The following is a 14159-nucleotide window of genomic DNA, read 5'->3' as shown; positions in this document are numbered from 1 at the left end:
TGTGGTATATTAGATTAAATGAGTCTAAGCTGTTTCTCTCAGACAGCATTTGTTTAAACATTCTTGGTTTAAAGCTTTGGTATAGGTCATACCAGTTACTTCATACAAATTTCAGTAGTTCTAAGTTATGTATTGTCGAAGGCTTTCACGGCCGGAGAACGTGAAACAACCATAGAACAACCATATAACTTAGAACAACCATAGTTCTAAGTTACATGCCTGAAGTGTTGTCACACACATCCCCACCCCGCCCTGAGTATTCTTTCTACAATCTGTGTACAACAAAGGTTTCCATTCCAGTTTAGATTTATCTATGGTCTCTTTTCAATTGAGTCATGGAAAATGTTACAGTAAAAGGAAAAAGTTTATTAAAATTTTAGGTGACAATATTTATATTTACATACATGAATAGTGACACATGGTGCCAGCTTTGTCCCAGAATTAAAGTATTTTTATTTTAATAGTGCTTTAGCCAGATCCTGAATGACTGCAGAGCTCAGTGCTGGAAGGGTGCTGATCTTAGCATGCTTGCTGCTGGTATACTTGTTCTTGATAGTCTGCAAAGGAGACAACTTCACATTAATGTTTGAAGCTTAGCATCGTTGTAGAACCAGGACAATCGGATTCAACAAAAATAGAAGTTATGATCCAAGCATACATGTTTTGTATGACCTGTATCTATAGGCATCGGCTTCTGAGTTTTGCAGTTACTATTGAGGGTTTTTTTTTTCATTAAGAAGGCTCATAACCTACAGTCTTCTAAGTTCACTATACATGCCAATGCTTGAAGCAGTAAAAGCTTTCCTCTAGGCCTCACAAGAGGAGAAAAGTTCTGTTCCACCACAGCATTAATCCATCAGCAAAAGTTGTTTTTAGTAGGATTTTGCTTCTATAGTGGTCTTCAACTTTTCCAGACAGAGGACATCATGCAACAGGAAAAAAGGCAGTCAGAGTGATGACCTAAGCAGTGTGTGAAGGGCAGGGCTAGCATGCCAAGAAAGCCAAGGACAAAAGACACCACATGGCACCTCTTGGTGCATGGCTTGTGAGTAACAGCATTTCAGCCATGGAGGGAATCTTTCCACCTTACCTCAGTGCTCTTCAGGGTGCGCCCTGAAACAAGGCGCCCTTTGTTCTCCATGCATGAACACCAGTAAGCAGGGCCTTCCTTTCCCAAAAGGCAGCTCTAGAGGCTTACAGCCTAGCAGGAAGGACTCAGACCACTGGGTTAGGATGCCCAGGTAGGTCAACAGCTACAAGTATTGAGAGCAGAGAGATGTACTGGAGAAGACTTGCTTACCATGTGCTTGGTAAGACCTCTGTTCACCAGCATCACATTCTTTGCCATATGCTGCATGACAGGAAGGAGGGCACACTCTGTGTAGTACATGTAGTGTTGTAGGGTTGGTGTCTAGGGAGGAAAACATCTGGGTTAGAATGCTTAAGGGAACAATATGCCCATGCTGCAAGCTAAAGCTCACCCTGCTCCACAAGCCTCTGAAATATTAGGCAGCATTCCTGTAGTTCAGTGTTCAAGGCATGTTGCATACATATTCTCAAACAGTCAATACCAACTTAACCCTTTATTTCACCCAGTAAGATACTTAAGACTGCTTACTGCAACCATCGTGGAAGAAACATGAGTTCATCTTCAGTGCAGCACCTCAGCTACTGCGTAAGGTTAGTTCTAGCTCTCAAACTTCCACTATGATGTTTGTTTGAAATTGCTTTTACGTAAGAAGATGCTGCACCCTCATCCCTACCCCCCTGCCGTAACTCAGGGCCATGACAGCAGGCTCCCTTACTCACCCACTCCCCCTCATCAAGGACTTTAGCAGATAAACAGTAGGCAGCAGCAGCGATCTGAGATGGAGGATAGTGTGTCATTTCATAATCCACCAGGGAGAGTTCCATCAGATACTTTGCCAGTGTGTGTTGCTGGATATCTGCCTGCAGGATTAGAACAAGGTTCGTTACCCTTCAAGGGCTCAGGTCATCAAGGCCCTTCCAATTCTACATCAAACCCAAGATATTATGAAAGAAGTTACTGAAGGAGGCAGGGAGAAAGAAGACAGATGCATCTTTCACAGTTCATTTTGGATTGCATGCTATAATATCTTCCCCGTCACAAGAAGAATATCAAAAATTGGTTCCATTTTAACTGAGTAAGGGGGAAACAGAAACCCCAGGGGATGTAAGGGGTGGAGAGGAACCAATAAGGAAAGAGAAGTAGGCAAGACAAGCAGCCAGGTGGCTGGGCAGAGGCAAGTGGGGAGAGACAGGCACACAAGGCAAGGCTACAAGAGTGGTGTCAGATCTTTAGCCAGCAGGGTATTCAACAGTTGTTGGCACAGGATGGAAGAATGGGATATCCCTTACCCCAAGGGGTGTGGGTTCCCCATGTTTTTCTTTCTACATGTGGTTAATGTAAGCCCAGTGAGGTAGAGAATTTTGGAAGGGTTCCTTCAGAAGCAATATAAATGGAGGGGTCAAAGCCAAGTTTTGAAGAAACCTGCAGATGCCATTATGTTGGTCTATGAGTCATTGCCAGGTGTCAACAGTAGCATTACCTCTCCAATTTTTGAGGCCCTTCTTAAGAAGTGCAGGGGGAGAGGACGGCCAAGGTTGAAGTCCAGAGATCTTAAGATCTTCATTTCCATTTGTCTGATCTGCTGGTTTGTGTAAGTATGATCAGTCACAAAGGCAAAATCGCCAATTTCTGGAGGAAACATTTCTTCGTATTTGCTGGCAATGAACATGGCTGTTACTCCAACCAGCTGCAGCATCTTCTTGGTGACTTTGTTGTTCTGCAATATAGAGAGCACCGCTGTTCAGATGGGCCTGGGAATCCCATTCATGACAACCGAGGTTTTCAGCTGCCTCAGTGATTGGCCATAGAGCCTATCCTATAGAAGCAATTGAAGCCTCAATAAGGAGGCTTTTTAGCTCTTGGTCTATTTATTGACGCATCTGCCCAGTCCCAGTCATTGGGAAATCTCACTTGTGACCAGTGGCTCTTACCTGTAGAAAGCGATCAATAATGGCAACTGTCATATACATGGTCTCCTGCAGGAGTTTGAATTTCATTTGAACCTGCACAAGCCAGTCAATCAGGATGGCCCTCATATTGCCAGTAATTTCTTGGCCTGCCAGGTAGTTTGGTCTCACCGATTGTTGTTCCTAGCAAAAGCCAAGCATCAAAGATATGTAAGTCTAGCAGCTAGAGAGTAAATTGCTGCCAGCCAATTCCATTTGGATCTACATTTCCCACCCCCCTCCTTGCAACATCCAAGACAGCTGCTTGCCCCATCTCTAGAAATAAAACTCTGCAATGCATCAGGCTCATGGTAATATTTCAGATGTGTCAGCTTTGTTGAATCCTTCTTGGTTACAGGAACCAACCTCAAGTTCTTTTAAGTAATTGTAAATGTCCTTCACATATTCACTGCAGAGATTTGGGTCAGAAGCATCATCTGTGTCTACATCTCTCACTTCAAGCAAAACATCTGAGAAGGCCTGGCACAGCATTTCCTCTGCTGGTGCACAACCAGACGTCTCCATAGGGCTCGGGGATGGAGAGTCCAACTGAAAAGAGATGAGGTTTAAGTTAAAAGAAAGTACTTCCAGTTGCTTTACAGGAGTCAATAATGATTCCAGTGCTACAGGGCTGTTAGATCCCAGATGGATTCACAGTAATTTCCTGAAGCTTCTCAGTCTGGACTCTTCATTGACTAGTGGCTCCTGGTTTGAAGATACAGTTCTCAGGACAAGCCTGGTCTTCTCACCTGATATACAAGTTCCCAGCCTCCCCTGACTATGACAGCTAGCTTGGTTGGTTGCACTCATTGCCCTAGCAGGGGCTTAAAAAACTTGTTGGCAAGAGTTGACATTTATCCTTGCTGGCAATTTACTTTCTATCAATGTTTTTTTCCTGTGAAATATTTATTGCCTGCAACCAGTGTTTGTTACCACACATCTGGGATGGAGCCAGATTCTGTGGTTCCACAACTTTCTTGTACAAAAAGTGTCATACTACAGCAGTGATAAGCAGTTCTGTGCTCTAGAAGACATTTTATAGTTGGCTGTGTTCCTTGGGAAGAACTTTTGGTAATGGTCTGGCAAAAGAATATATTGCCTGCCAACTCCTACTATTATTGCTATTGTGCCCAGCCATACCCTCCCCACCATGTACACATTATGTTTTTACTGATCAATCAATATACTTTAAAGCCATTAATGGGTCAGGAAGAGTCACACTTCTAGACACTGACTGTAGGAGCTGCTAGGAGATTAAGAGTCATAGCAAAACTTAATCTCTCCACCTGAATTCTAGCAACTGACTACAAACTTCACAGCTAGAGTGTTGGAAGCAAGGCTCCAGTAAGGCTTTAGACAAAGTCCTTGGACTACAGCCACCAGTAAGGCCACTCTTCCATTGTGATAGTTTTTAAGCAAGTCTGGGTACAAAAGTTATTAGCAAGTGGGACATCTTGCTAGGCTACTTGTAAGCTTAAGTAGCCAGCTGCTATTTTCTGAATGGCTTCTCTTTAGCCACCAAGAGATGCATATATTACTCAAAACCTTTTTTGATAAAACCAACCTTAAGCTGAAATCATTTGGCAGGAAGTCGTTTTAAGCTTCCTCGATTTACTGCTAAGTGAAGTCAAAGGCTAGGCCTGTATGACTGTAACTCACCAGGACAAGTTCATTATGTTTACCTACCCAGTACTACAAAGGCCAACACACTGACCCACAAGTGCATGCATTAAAAAAAGCAGTGTGGGGGAGGGGACACCAACCATCAAAAGCATGCCCCCCCCCCAATTTCTTAAAAGCTAATTATATGGTACCTTAACAGGTTCAGGGACTGGCTTTTCTTCCTTCCGAGGCTCAGGAGCCTTTTCAACAGCTCGGGCAGCTTTTCTGTTGGTGACCTTTTCCAGAACTGCAGGTTTCAGTACTTCCTAAGCAGAAAGAGGGGATCATTACAATGGGCACGTATGCCCAGAAAACTTCAGCAAAAGGGGGAAGAGGATAATGGGAGTCTTACCTTTTTCAGAAGCTCCTTGGGCTTAGTTTCACAGGCCTTGTTGCCAATATCCCCCAAAGCAGCCCTAGGCCTCAAGCCAGGCTTGGCATTAACACCCCGCTTGCTTGCTGCCATTACAGGCTTGGTTTTGTTCTCAGCATTGACCTTTGTGTTCTACAAGGATGAGAAAGCAAGCCTTTTCAGTACACTCAGATGCTTGCAAAAGGGAAGAGAAAAGAATGAGACAGTTCGAACTTTCTGTTGCCTTCCCCGGTAAGATTATCGCAAATGCAGACCGTACTGATATCAGATAAACCAGGACATGGCTGAAGAGCTTGAAACTTTTACAAGCCAAGGGCACTCCGCCCACTCCTCATTTTCTCCTTCCTTACTTACACGGGGGAGGGGAAATATTTGGAAGACAAATTATAAAGCTATCAGAAGTACGAGAGAAAAAAACTTTGACAACATCATTTAGTACAATTATGGAGCTGCAAGATGTCTGCCTATTAGCAAGCCCCCGGCCTCAGGAAATAAAGCCAGGCTTTAAGAAACCATCGCCCCCGGTCAGAAATAAACGGACCCCAATGCAGCAACTTGAGCACCCAGTCCCCGAAGCGCCTTCCATACCCTGGTGACCCTCAAAGCCATAGCCCAGCCTCGATCCTTGCAGCGTCCGCTTCTCACAACCGACTTCTCCTCGTCTAAGCCCAAGAGCCGGCCGATTACTGCTGCGCACGAGTCAATATCCCCTAGCTAGCCGCAGCAAGTTTAAAATACGCACTCAGCCGAGCTCATTGGCTGCTTTCTCGGCTTCGGTCGCTTCCCATTGGCCGCTCGGCGTTCTACCGTGAATGCGTTTCTACAGCTACGGGAGGCTCATTCCTCTCAGAGTTCGAAAAAGGAGGCGTTGCCGCGAAAGAGGAGTGACGGCTCGGGGAATCATGTGACATGTCTCTAGCTCAGCTGGAGCAGGGCGGGGAAGGCTTATCTGATAGGTTGCCAACTCCAGTTCGGGAAATTCCTGGAAACTAGGGCCGTGCTTGAAGACAGTGGATTTGTGGGAGGGGAAGAAATTCAGTGGGAAAGTGATGCTATAGAGTCTGTTCTCTGAACCTGTCATGTACTCTATAGGAAATGAATTCTGTAGTCTGGAGATAAGTTGTAATTCTAGGGGACCTCCAGGCCCCAATCTTGGCAATCTTACTGATCAGTGGGAGGGTTAGACAGTGTACCTGCTCAGTCTATGTAGGGTTTGAAGCTTGTGTGTGACCAGTGCGTGCTGGCGCTTCCTCTTTTCTAATACTGGCTCCTGGCAAATCCCTGTCATTCTTTGTGTATGCTATTAAAACACTTAGGGTGAATTACTACTAGTACCATTTTCGAGGGGTCAACTTGTTTTATTCCCCCCCCCCCACAAGTTCTAGAAATGGGGAGAGGAGGCATATTGTCTCCTGGTGCATGTGCACTTATTTGCCCACACATGAACAATCACAGTGCCAGTCTAAGCAGAGCAACACCCTTCTAAGCCCTTTCATTTGTAGGGTGGCCAGCCTCCAGGTAGTGACTGGAGATCTTTTGGAATCACAGCTGATCAAGCCACAGACGTCAGTTCCCCTAGAGAAAATGGCTGTGTTACAATCCCCTTTATTTCTGTTAGATTTTGCCTTTAACCCTCTTACACCCTCTGGGTATATTGCTGCCACCAGGAATTATATTTCAAAATAGTTAATTTAAATTTCCCTTTTAATAGCATGCCCAAGCGTCAGGCTGCTGCGTGGGACTATGTGGCCCTGAGGAAATGAATGGGATATAGGAATAACATACTCTGGGATGTAAAAAAACCCAAATAAACTTTTATTTTTATAAGAAGCATATCAGTTTCACACTATTACTTACGCTTGATCGTTTGAAAGATAGTTCTCAGTGTTTAAAGTTTCTTTACATAGGCTCAGCCACGCAGATAAACTTTCTCTCTCAGGCACACATATAGTTTCAGATAGATCAATCATTCACTCAGAAGTACGTAGACTTTCTCTCAGGCATGCACACACAGTTTACCTATCTAAACCAGAATCAATAGTTCTCTCAGAAATGCATAAACACCCTAACACTTCACACAGCTTGCCTGCTTTGCCCAGACTGACATGTTCTGGCTCTGCTCAGTAACTAAAAACAGCAGTTCACTCCACCCACACTCTCAGTCATCAACCAATATTCTCACGCACACCTCCCACTCTTTCACCGCCATTCTTCATCTGTACCACACCAAGCATTTAAAGACACACACACACACACACACACAGGCTGCTTTGGAGAGGGCACTCTATGGCGTTATACTCTGCTGGGTCCCTCCCATCTCCAAACCCTGCCCTCTCCAGGTCCACCTGCAAAATCTCCAGGAATTTTCCAACCTGAAGCTGGCAAGTCTAGCATGGAATTTTGTTTAGGCTTGCACTACAAGAGATCATACAGTGGCACTGCTCATCTGCCATTGAACTGAGAGCTGCTTTAAGACAGTGCTATTTTGTGATCAGGAGTCTACTGTAGATAGAGTTGCCAGTTCCAGGTTGGGACATTCCTGGAGATTTGAGTGTGGAGCCTGGAGAGGGTGGGGTTTGGGGGGAAGGGCCTCAGTGGGGTACGTAGAGGCCAAGAGTGACATCCCCCTGCCCCCAGGCACATCTGTTGTAGAGACTGGGAAACTTTCCTTGCAGACGAGCAAGGCTGCTTTCTGGGCTGCTTTCTGAAATGGCAGACCCTTTGCTGCAGGGAGAGGAAGACTTTTTGTTGTATCCTGCTTTGTTGGACAAAGGACCTTCTTCTCAAAAGCCCCTGGTGCATTTGCAAGCACATCATTAGATGACCACAAGTTTAGATGGCTTTAAAAAAGGACAGGACACCTTTGTGGAGGGTTGGGAATCATAGTCAGAGGTCCTGCACATCTGAACACCAGTTGCTGGGGGACAGTAAGAAGGCTGTGGCCTTCATGTCCTACTAATGGGTTTCCCTGAGGCATCTGGCTTGTCAGTGTGACACAGCCCACTGCATTAATTATACAAGCTTTTGGGTCTGATCCAGCAAGGGTTTTTTAAATGTATTCCTGACACTCACCAGTTGCACAGGAAAGCACGCTTCATAACCCTGGAACTCTTTGCTACTTGGGCAGCAAAACTGAGGCAGCAACAGGGAAGTATGAAGTCAGTGGCTGTACCATATTTCAAGTGAGGACAATACAATTGCCCTCATGGCAGTCCAAAACCACATTTCCATTGCTAAGTTGTTACTGAGAGAATTATTCTGTCCCATTTGTGATGAAACAGAATTAGAATATTGCTTACTCAGGGCAGGTATAGAAGGTAAGTGACTGGACTGTAAGAAATTAGGAGTGAAGCCAGGGTCACATCCTCCTTCAGAGCCCTGGAGCAGAAAAGAAAAATGAGGATTCTCTGACTTGTGACTAATGATCTTAATATTATTTGGGGGAAGCTGAAAAGACACACATTCGTGTTCCACATTATGTTCATGACTACAGATATGTATTAATATAGGTGATGCAGCTTGGACAATCGAGTGGAGAACTCAAGCAGTTAGATTCTTCTCAGTCCCCACCTGCAACTATTACTCATGTAATGGTTAGACTACCTAATTTGGGCAGCTCAGCAAGCCTCTAGGAAAGCTTAGATGAGGCAGCTCTATTATGATCACAGAGTAGCAACCACCTGGTGTGGACAAGGTGGCCTCTTTCTTCACTGCTCCATAGAAAGTCAGCTGCAAATGAGATGCACCTCTTGGCATCAGTATTTTAAAATGCTTACATACCACAGGCGCTCCTTTTGGGTGATGTTCACTCTAAAGCTACAAATAGGACCTAGTAAGGTCTCTGATTTAAATCAGGGCTATTGCGGGGTGGAGTGAAGAGAGAGACAGCAGGTGTTTAATCCTCCTTATCCTACACACTTTTGCCAATCAAAACTGATTGCACTCCCATACTTTTATTAGTCCTGGAAGGGAAAAAAAGTCAAGTACATCTTTTGTCCTTCTTTCTCTCCAGGCTAAACAATAGTGCAGAGAACTGTTCGCAAAACCATGTAGGTTGAGATAAACTCTGCCTTTCCCCCATGCCACAGCTCTGGGGTCCCACACAGCTATTCACAGCTATTCCAGTCTATCATCTAGTTAGAACCTAATCCAAGGATCAGCAGCAGCTCCATCTTCTGCATGACCAAGTTACATTACCAGGGTATAGAAATACTTTTTATTTACACATTGTTCTTGATTGGATGAGCAGGAAGCAATTTACTGTAATGTGTCTATCAAGCTGTGCTTTTTATAAGATATCAAAACAATTCTGAAACAGAATACAGATTTTTATTATCTTTTAAAATGTGCTATATTCAAGCCAATTTTGCTTCAAACCAATTTTACCCATGGGAAACCTGCACAAATGAAAGCATTAGAACTCTGCAGCAGAACCCAATTTAGGAAACTTTCCCAGTGCATCTACTAGCATACAAATCAGCTTATTGCTATGCATAGTAACACTAACATCCATAGCAGGTGTGTTCTTATCCACAATGCAGCCTAAAAGAGTAGAAAGAAGTGTGTTTGATGTGGCAGCAAGATCGGTGTTTTAAGCCTTGTTAGAGCTGCACAATACAGGATTCATAGTCATGCTTGTGAGTTTTTTCAGCACAACACTCAAGAGGAACAAAAAGGAGTCTTAAAAGATTTTTCTTGTGGCATAAATTACCATGAACTAGAGGCTTTACACATATTTTGCACAGGAGATAAAAAATAGGAAAACACTGAGCTCTAAGGGCAATGAAATGCAAGTGGCACAGTCTGTATTAACATTCCTGTGCAATAAGGTTGCCATGCTCCAGGTGGGGCCTGGAGGTCTCTTGGAATTACAATTGATCTCCAGACTATAGTGATCAGTTCCCACGGAGCTACTTTGGAGGGTGGACTCGATGGCACTATAACCTGCTGAGGTCCTGCCCCTCCCCAACCCTATCCTCCCAAGGCTACGCCCCCCAAACACCCGAGAATTTCCTAACCCAGAGCTGGCAACTCTAAGTTCAATTGCCTATAAAACATGCCTTTTTGATTGACAGCCTGGAAGATTAACAGCCTGCAAATTCTGTGGAGGGTAATAAGGTTTGCAAAATCTTCTTGACATGTTACTTTTGCATTTGGGCTTGTAATTCAGGATTTTGCTATCCATCTCCTTTTATATTAAAAGCTACTGGATTAAAACAATTCTAAACTTTTACTTCTAAAACATTATTGATTCTACAGCGTTGGTAAGCAAAATATTAAAATTCAGGGAGTGACTGAAGGCCAGTGCACAAACATAAAATGGCCACTTTTCATTCCTGTATCACCCATCCTACACATAGAATTTCACAATCAAGCCTCTGTGAAAATGAGGCTATATGACTGTTTAGTCTGCAAAGGTGAATTGTCCATATGCATTTGCTAACAGACTGTCCCTTTAACAGAGACTTAACAGAACTACTTCCATCATGTCATTAAAGCTTCCAGTGTCCATTTCCTCACATTAACGATCTATTAAAAAGACAGTACATTTTTATCCAGGGTGTTAGTAACATTAAATTTCTAACTGGCTGTTTGCGGGAAAATGCTGCTGCCATTGCAGAAATGGTTCTGGGCTAATTTAAACTGTGTCCAAATAAAGCCTATTTCATGTAGATTTTTTTTTAAAAAAGCAGTCCTACACATAGGGGGATTCACATGGATAAAATAGTCTGCAGACAGAACCAACTGGCCATTGATAAGTGCTGTGTGTAGCACTTAAAATGTCAGACTAGGATCCTAGTTCAAATTCCTTTCAGACATGACCTTGAAACAGTCATTATCTTGCAGTCTAACCTTCCTCACAGGGTTGTTGTAAGTACAAATGGGTACTTGGGGAAACTGTAACGCTGCCTTCAGCACCAGGGAGAAACAGTAGGATTCAAATGTAATAAATACAATGGTCAAGACTGATACTAATAATGCAGATCAAGGACTGATATTTTAAGAGTGGTCTGCTTAAATACAACTACCTACACTGCAATCCAAGAAGATATACCTTTTGAAACACATGGACTTCAATGGGCTTAGAAGAGTATAACATTGCTGATTTTTGGAATTGTTCTGTGCTCCACATGGGCTATCTATAATCTTTGTTTCATTAGCATTTCAACAGGTAGCTCTAGCTAAAGAAAGTGAGATCTCTAAAAATCACAGCACAAGATTTAGGGACTACTGCCAAACTTAGCATGATTTGATTATTTTTACAATATAATGATACTGAGAAATTGTGGAGGATAACTGAAATAAAGATATTTAACAGGCAAATCAGATTACAAGCTCCATCCCACAGATTGGGGGGGGGTAGTAGTACAGAAGACACTCCCCAACATCCCAGCCAACTACGGATGATTCTGGAGGGAAGACTCCCTGGGCAGATCTCAGGTCCTGGCCTGGGTCTGACAAGGCAGGTAAAGAGGGTCTTTTCCATACTCAGGGCTTAAGCAGCTTATGGCTCTAAAACATTCTACTAGGCCCAGAAGCATGTTGTAAGCCAGTGGATATGACATATCACTGGCTTAGTATTGCTCACCAGCAGTACATTCAAAGTTAAAGATCTTTGCTGTCACATTTTGAATTAACAGCAGCTTCCAAGTTATCAAGGGCAGCTCCAACAAGTATGTTACAATAGCCAAGTTAGAGTCTCTCTATACGTTACTAAATACCTAGGGATGCTCAAGTGCAGGATTGTGTGCCTAGTCCTCAATTCACGTGCAGGCTGTTCTTGCTCGTGTGACTGCATCTGCAAGCGATTCTGGAGGGCAAAGCATCAATTCCACTCTGTTTTTGCTGTGACAAGGACTGTAGGCTCCTTTGAACTGCCAATTTGCATTTTTTTAAGGTGTGAGAAAGTGTCAAGATCTGCATTTTAATGAATGGAGTTGGGAAGTGGGAGAAACTGGAATACTTTTAGCATTTGAGGAGGAACTGATATCAAACACCAAACTGAAGTGACTGTGATCCAGTGCATGGAAAGTTGGAGGGGGACACATGATATGTTCACTTGAGCATCTCTAGGTACTTAATAACATGTAGAGAGACTCTTAGTCTGGATGTTACCAAGGTAAACTCTGGAAATCTCTCTCAGAGGAGACTTGTTTGTCCCCTTCTATTGTCATCTTCCATCAGTGAGTAAAGGCTCTTTTGTTTTATTTGGGGTTCCCTCAGAGATCCCTTCTTCCTCCCCAGTGTTTTAATTGCTGTGTATATTAGCTGAATTGTTTTAATGATGTGTTTTTTGGTGGTTTTTAAGATGTGATTTTATTATGTTTTTGTTAGACCCCATGGTGGCCCTCCTCATGAGAGCAGAAAGGCAGGGTATAAACCTTGTAAATAAATTTGCAACAAGAGTAAATTTGGTTTTCTCCAAGAACAGGTGCAGTTAGTAAATAAGGCTATTGGTAAAGGGCATGCTAAGCTACTTCTTATACCTGTTTGTCCAAGGACAATATGAAGACCAGTGTAATATAGGACTTCAAGGAGTTCTATAGCCACAGAAGCTTCCTGGGTGACCTTGGGCCAGTCACATACTCTAAGCCTAACCCACTTCATAGGGACTTGGTGAGGATAAACTGGAGGAGAGAATGATGTTAAGTTGTTTTAGGTTCCCATTGGGAGAAGGGCAGATATATAAATGAAGTAAATAAAAATATCCCCGTGCAATATGCTCAATCTTCTAGGAATGCAACCCCATCCAGAACTAATCAAACCCTTGATCAGTTTTTGTCCCTTCCCACAGCACTTCCATCTTGTCTAGCTTAAGTTTCAGTTCATTAAACCCTCACCCAATACTTCTCAGCATCCAGACATTGGTTTACCAGTTCTGCTACCTCTTTGGATTTCAATGGAGAAGTAGAGGTGTGTCACCAGTATATTGATGACAACTTATTTCAGATCTCTGGACGATCTCTCCCAGCAGCTTCAAATAGATGTTAAAAAGCACTGGAGATAAAGATTGACTCCTGCAGCATACTTTAAATTATTGGTGTCAGGGACCAATAATCATCCCTAAGTTCTGCTTTTTGCTGCTTGCCTTCCATGAAGGCATGAAGGAAGTGAAGCCTCACTGTCTTACCCTCATCAGGTGGGCCAGAAGAATTATCACAGCCTAGGGAATCAGTGACTACTGAAAGGTCCAAGAACAGCAGGAATTACACTGTTGGTCAACCGGCATAAATCACTGAAACAAGGCAACTAAGCTAGTTCCTCTATCATAACCGGGCCTCAATCCTGACTTGCCCCAAAGGGAAAGGGAAATTTCTACACCTATGTAGCTCAAAAGTCCTTCCACTATCAACTGCATAAAATAGGGTGCGTCCAGAGCCTACCTCTATGTCAAACTTCTTCAGAAATTATTATATGCATGGAAGACTTTCTGGACAATACGGCGGAGGAGAGAGGCAGCATTTAGACATAATAAAAAACTCTCAATTATGTGGGAAACCCCGCCCCCCTGGTTTGGCAATGTAAGTAAAATACACGCTGATATCTTCTGAGACCAAGGAAGATGTTCTTAAGGGAACCAAGGAATTAGGCTTTATCCTTCTTTTATGTTCCCTCCCTGCCCCATTTGTTCTGCCACCCAAACAGCATGGAAATCTTGTATTAGAGAATAACCCAGCAATATACCCAGTATTAATCTCTACTATGATATCCACTATGATAAACTTTGATTAATCACTTGGAAAGAAGAAACCTGCAGTAGCTGATTTGAGAGTAAAAGGAAGATCCTAAGCAGGTCTACTGAAGTCCAGTACACTGTCTTTAGGACTGCTGCCTAAATAATCTATCACTGAGAAAATATATTAACATGGCCTGTTTTTAAGGTTATAGTTAAAGTAATATGTCAACTTTCAGTTATTTACAAAAATATGTTTATTTTACATAGTGGTTCAGATTAGTTTTTCAACTTTTCCACTGAACAGCAACATATGGGTGCAAGAATAAAAAAAGGTTTCATTTCTCCCTAACTGGTTACCAATAGGACTACTTTTTTTCTTTAAAAAATTAGTTCACTGAATTTTAAAATGGT

The 14159-nt window shown here is 43.0% G+C and overlaps 1 protein-coding gene across 1 annotated transcript; it reads right to left on the bottom strand.

Annotated features, from left to right (window-relative positions):
* Positions 1-345: 345 nt before the first annotated feature.
* CCNB1 (cyclin B1) lies at positions 346-5815 on the bottom strand. The gene is made up of 9 exons (XM_054986822.1): positions 5660-5815; positions 5051-5203; positions 4851-4964; positions 3403-3585; positions 3022-3180; positions 2571-2807; positions 1810-1950; positions 1301-1411; positions 346-557 (listed from the first exon to the last, which is right to left on the bottom strand). Exons 1-9 carry the CDS (start codon positions 5678-5680, stop codon positions 453-455), a joined length of 1224 nt encoding a protein of 407 aa, XP_054842797.1. The 5' UTR covers positions 5681-5815; the 3' UTR covers positions 346-452.
* Between the last annotated feature and the right edge of the window lie 8344 nt (positions 5816-14159).

Source organism: Eublepharis macularius, chromosome 8 (assembly GCF_028583425.1).
Source record: "Eublepharis macularius isolate TG4126 chromosome 8, MPM_Emac_v1.0, whole genome shotgun sequence".
Taxonomy (NCBI): Eukaryota; Metazoa; Chordata; class Lepidosauria; order Squamata; family Eublepharidae; genus Eublepharis; species Eublepharis macularius.
This window is presented reverse-complemented; position numbering and strand designations above follow the sequence as displayed.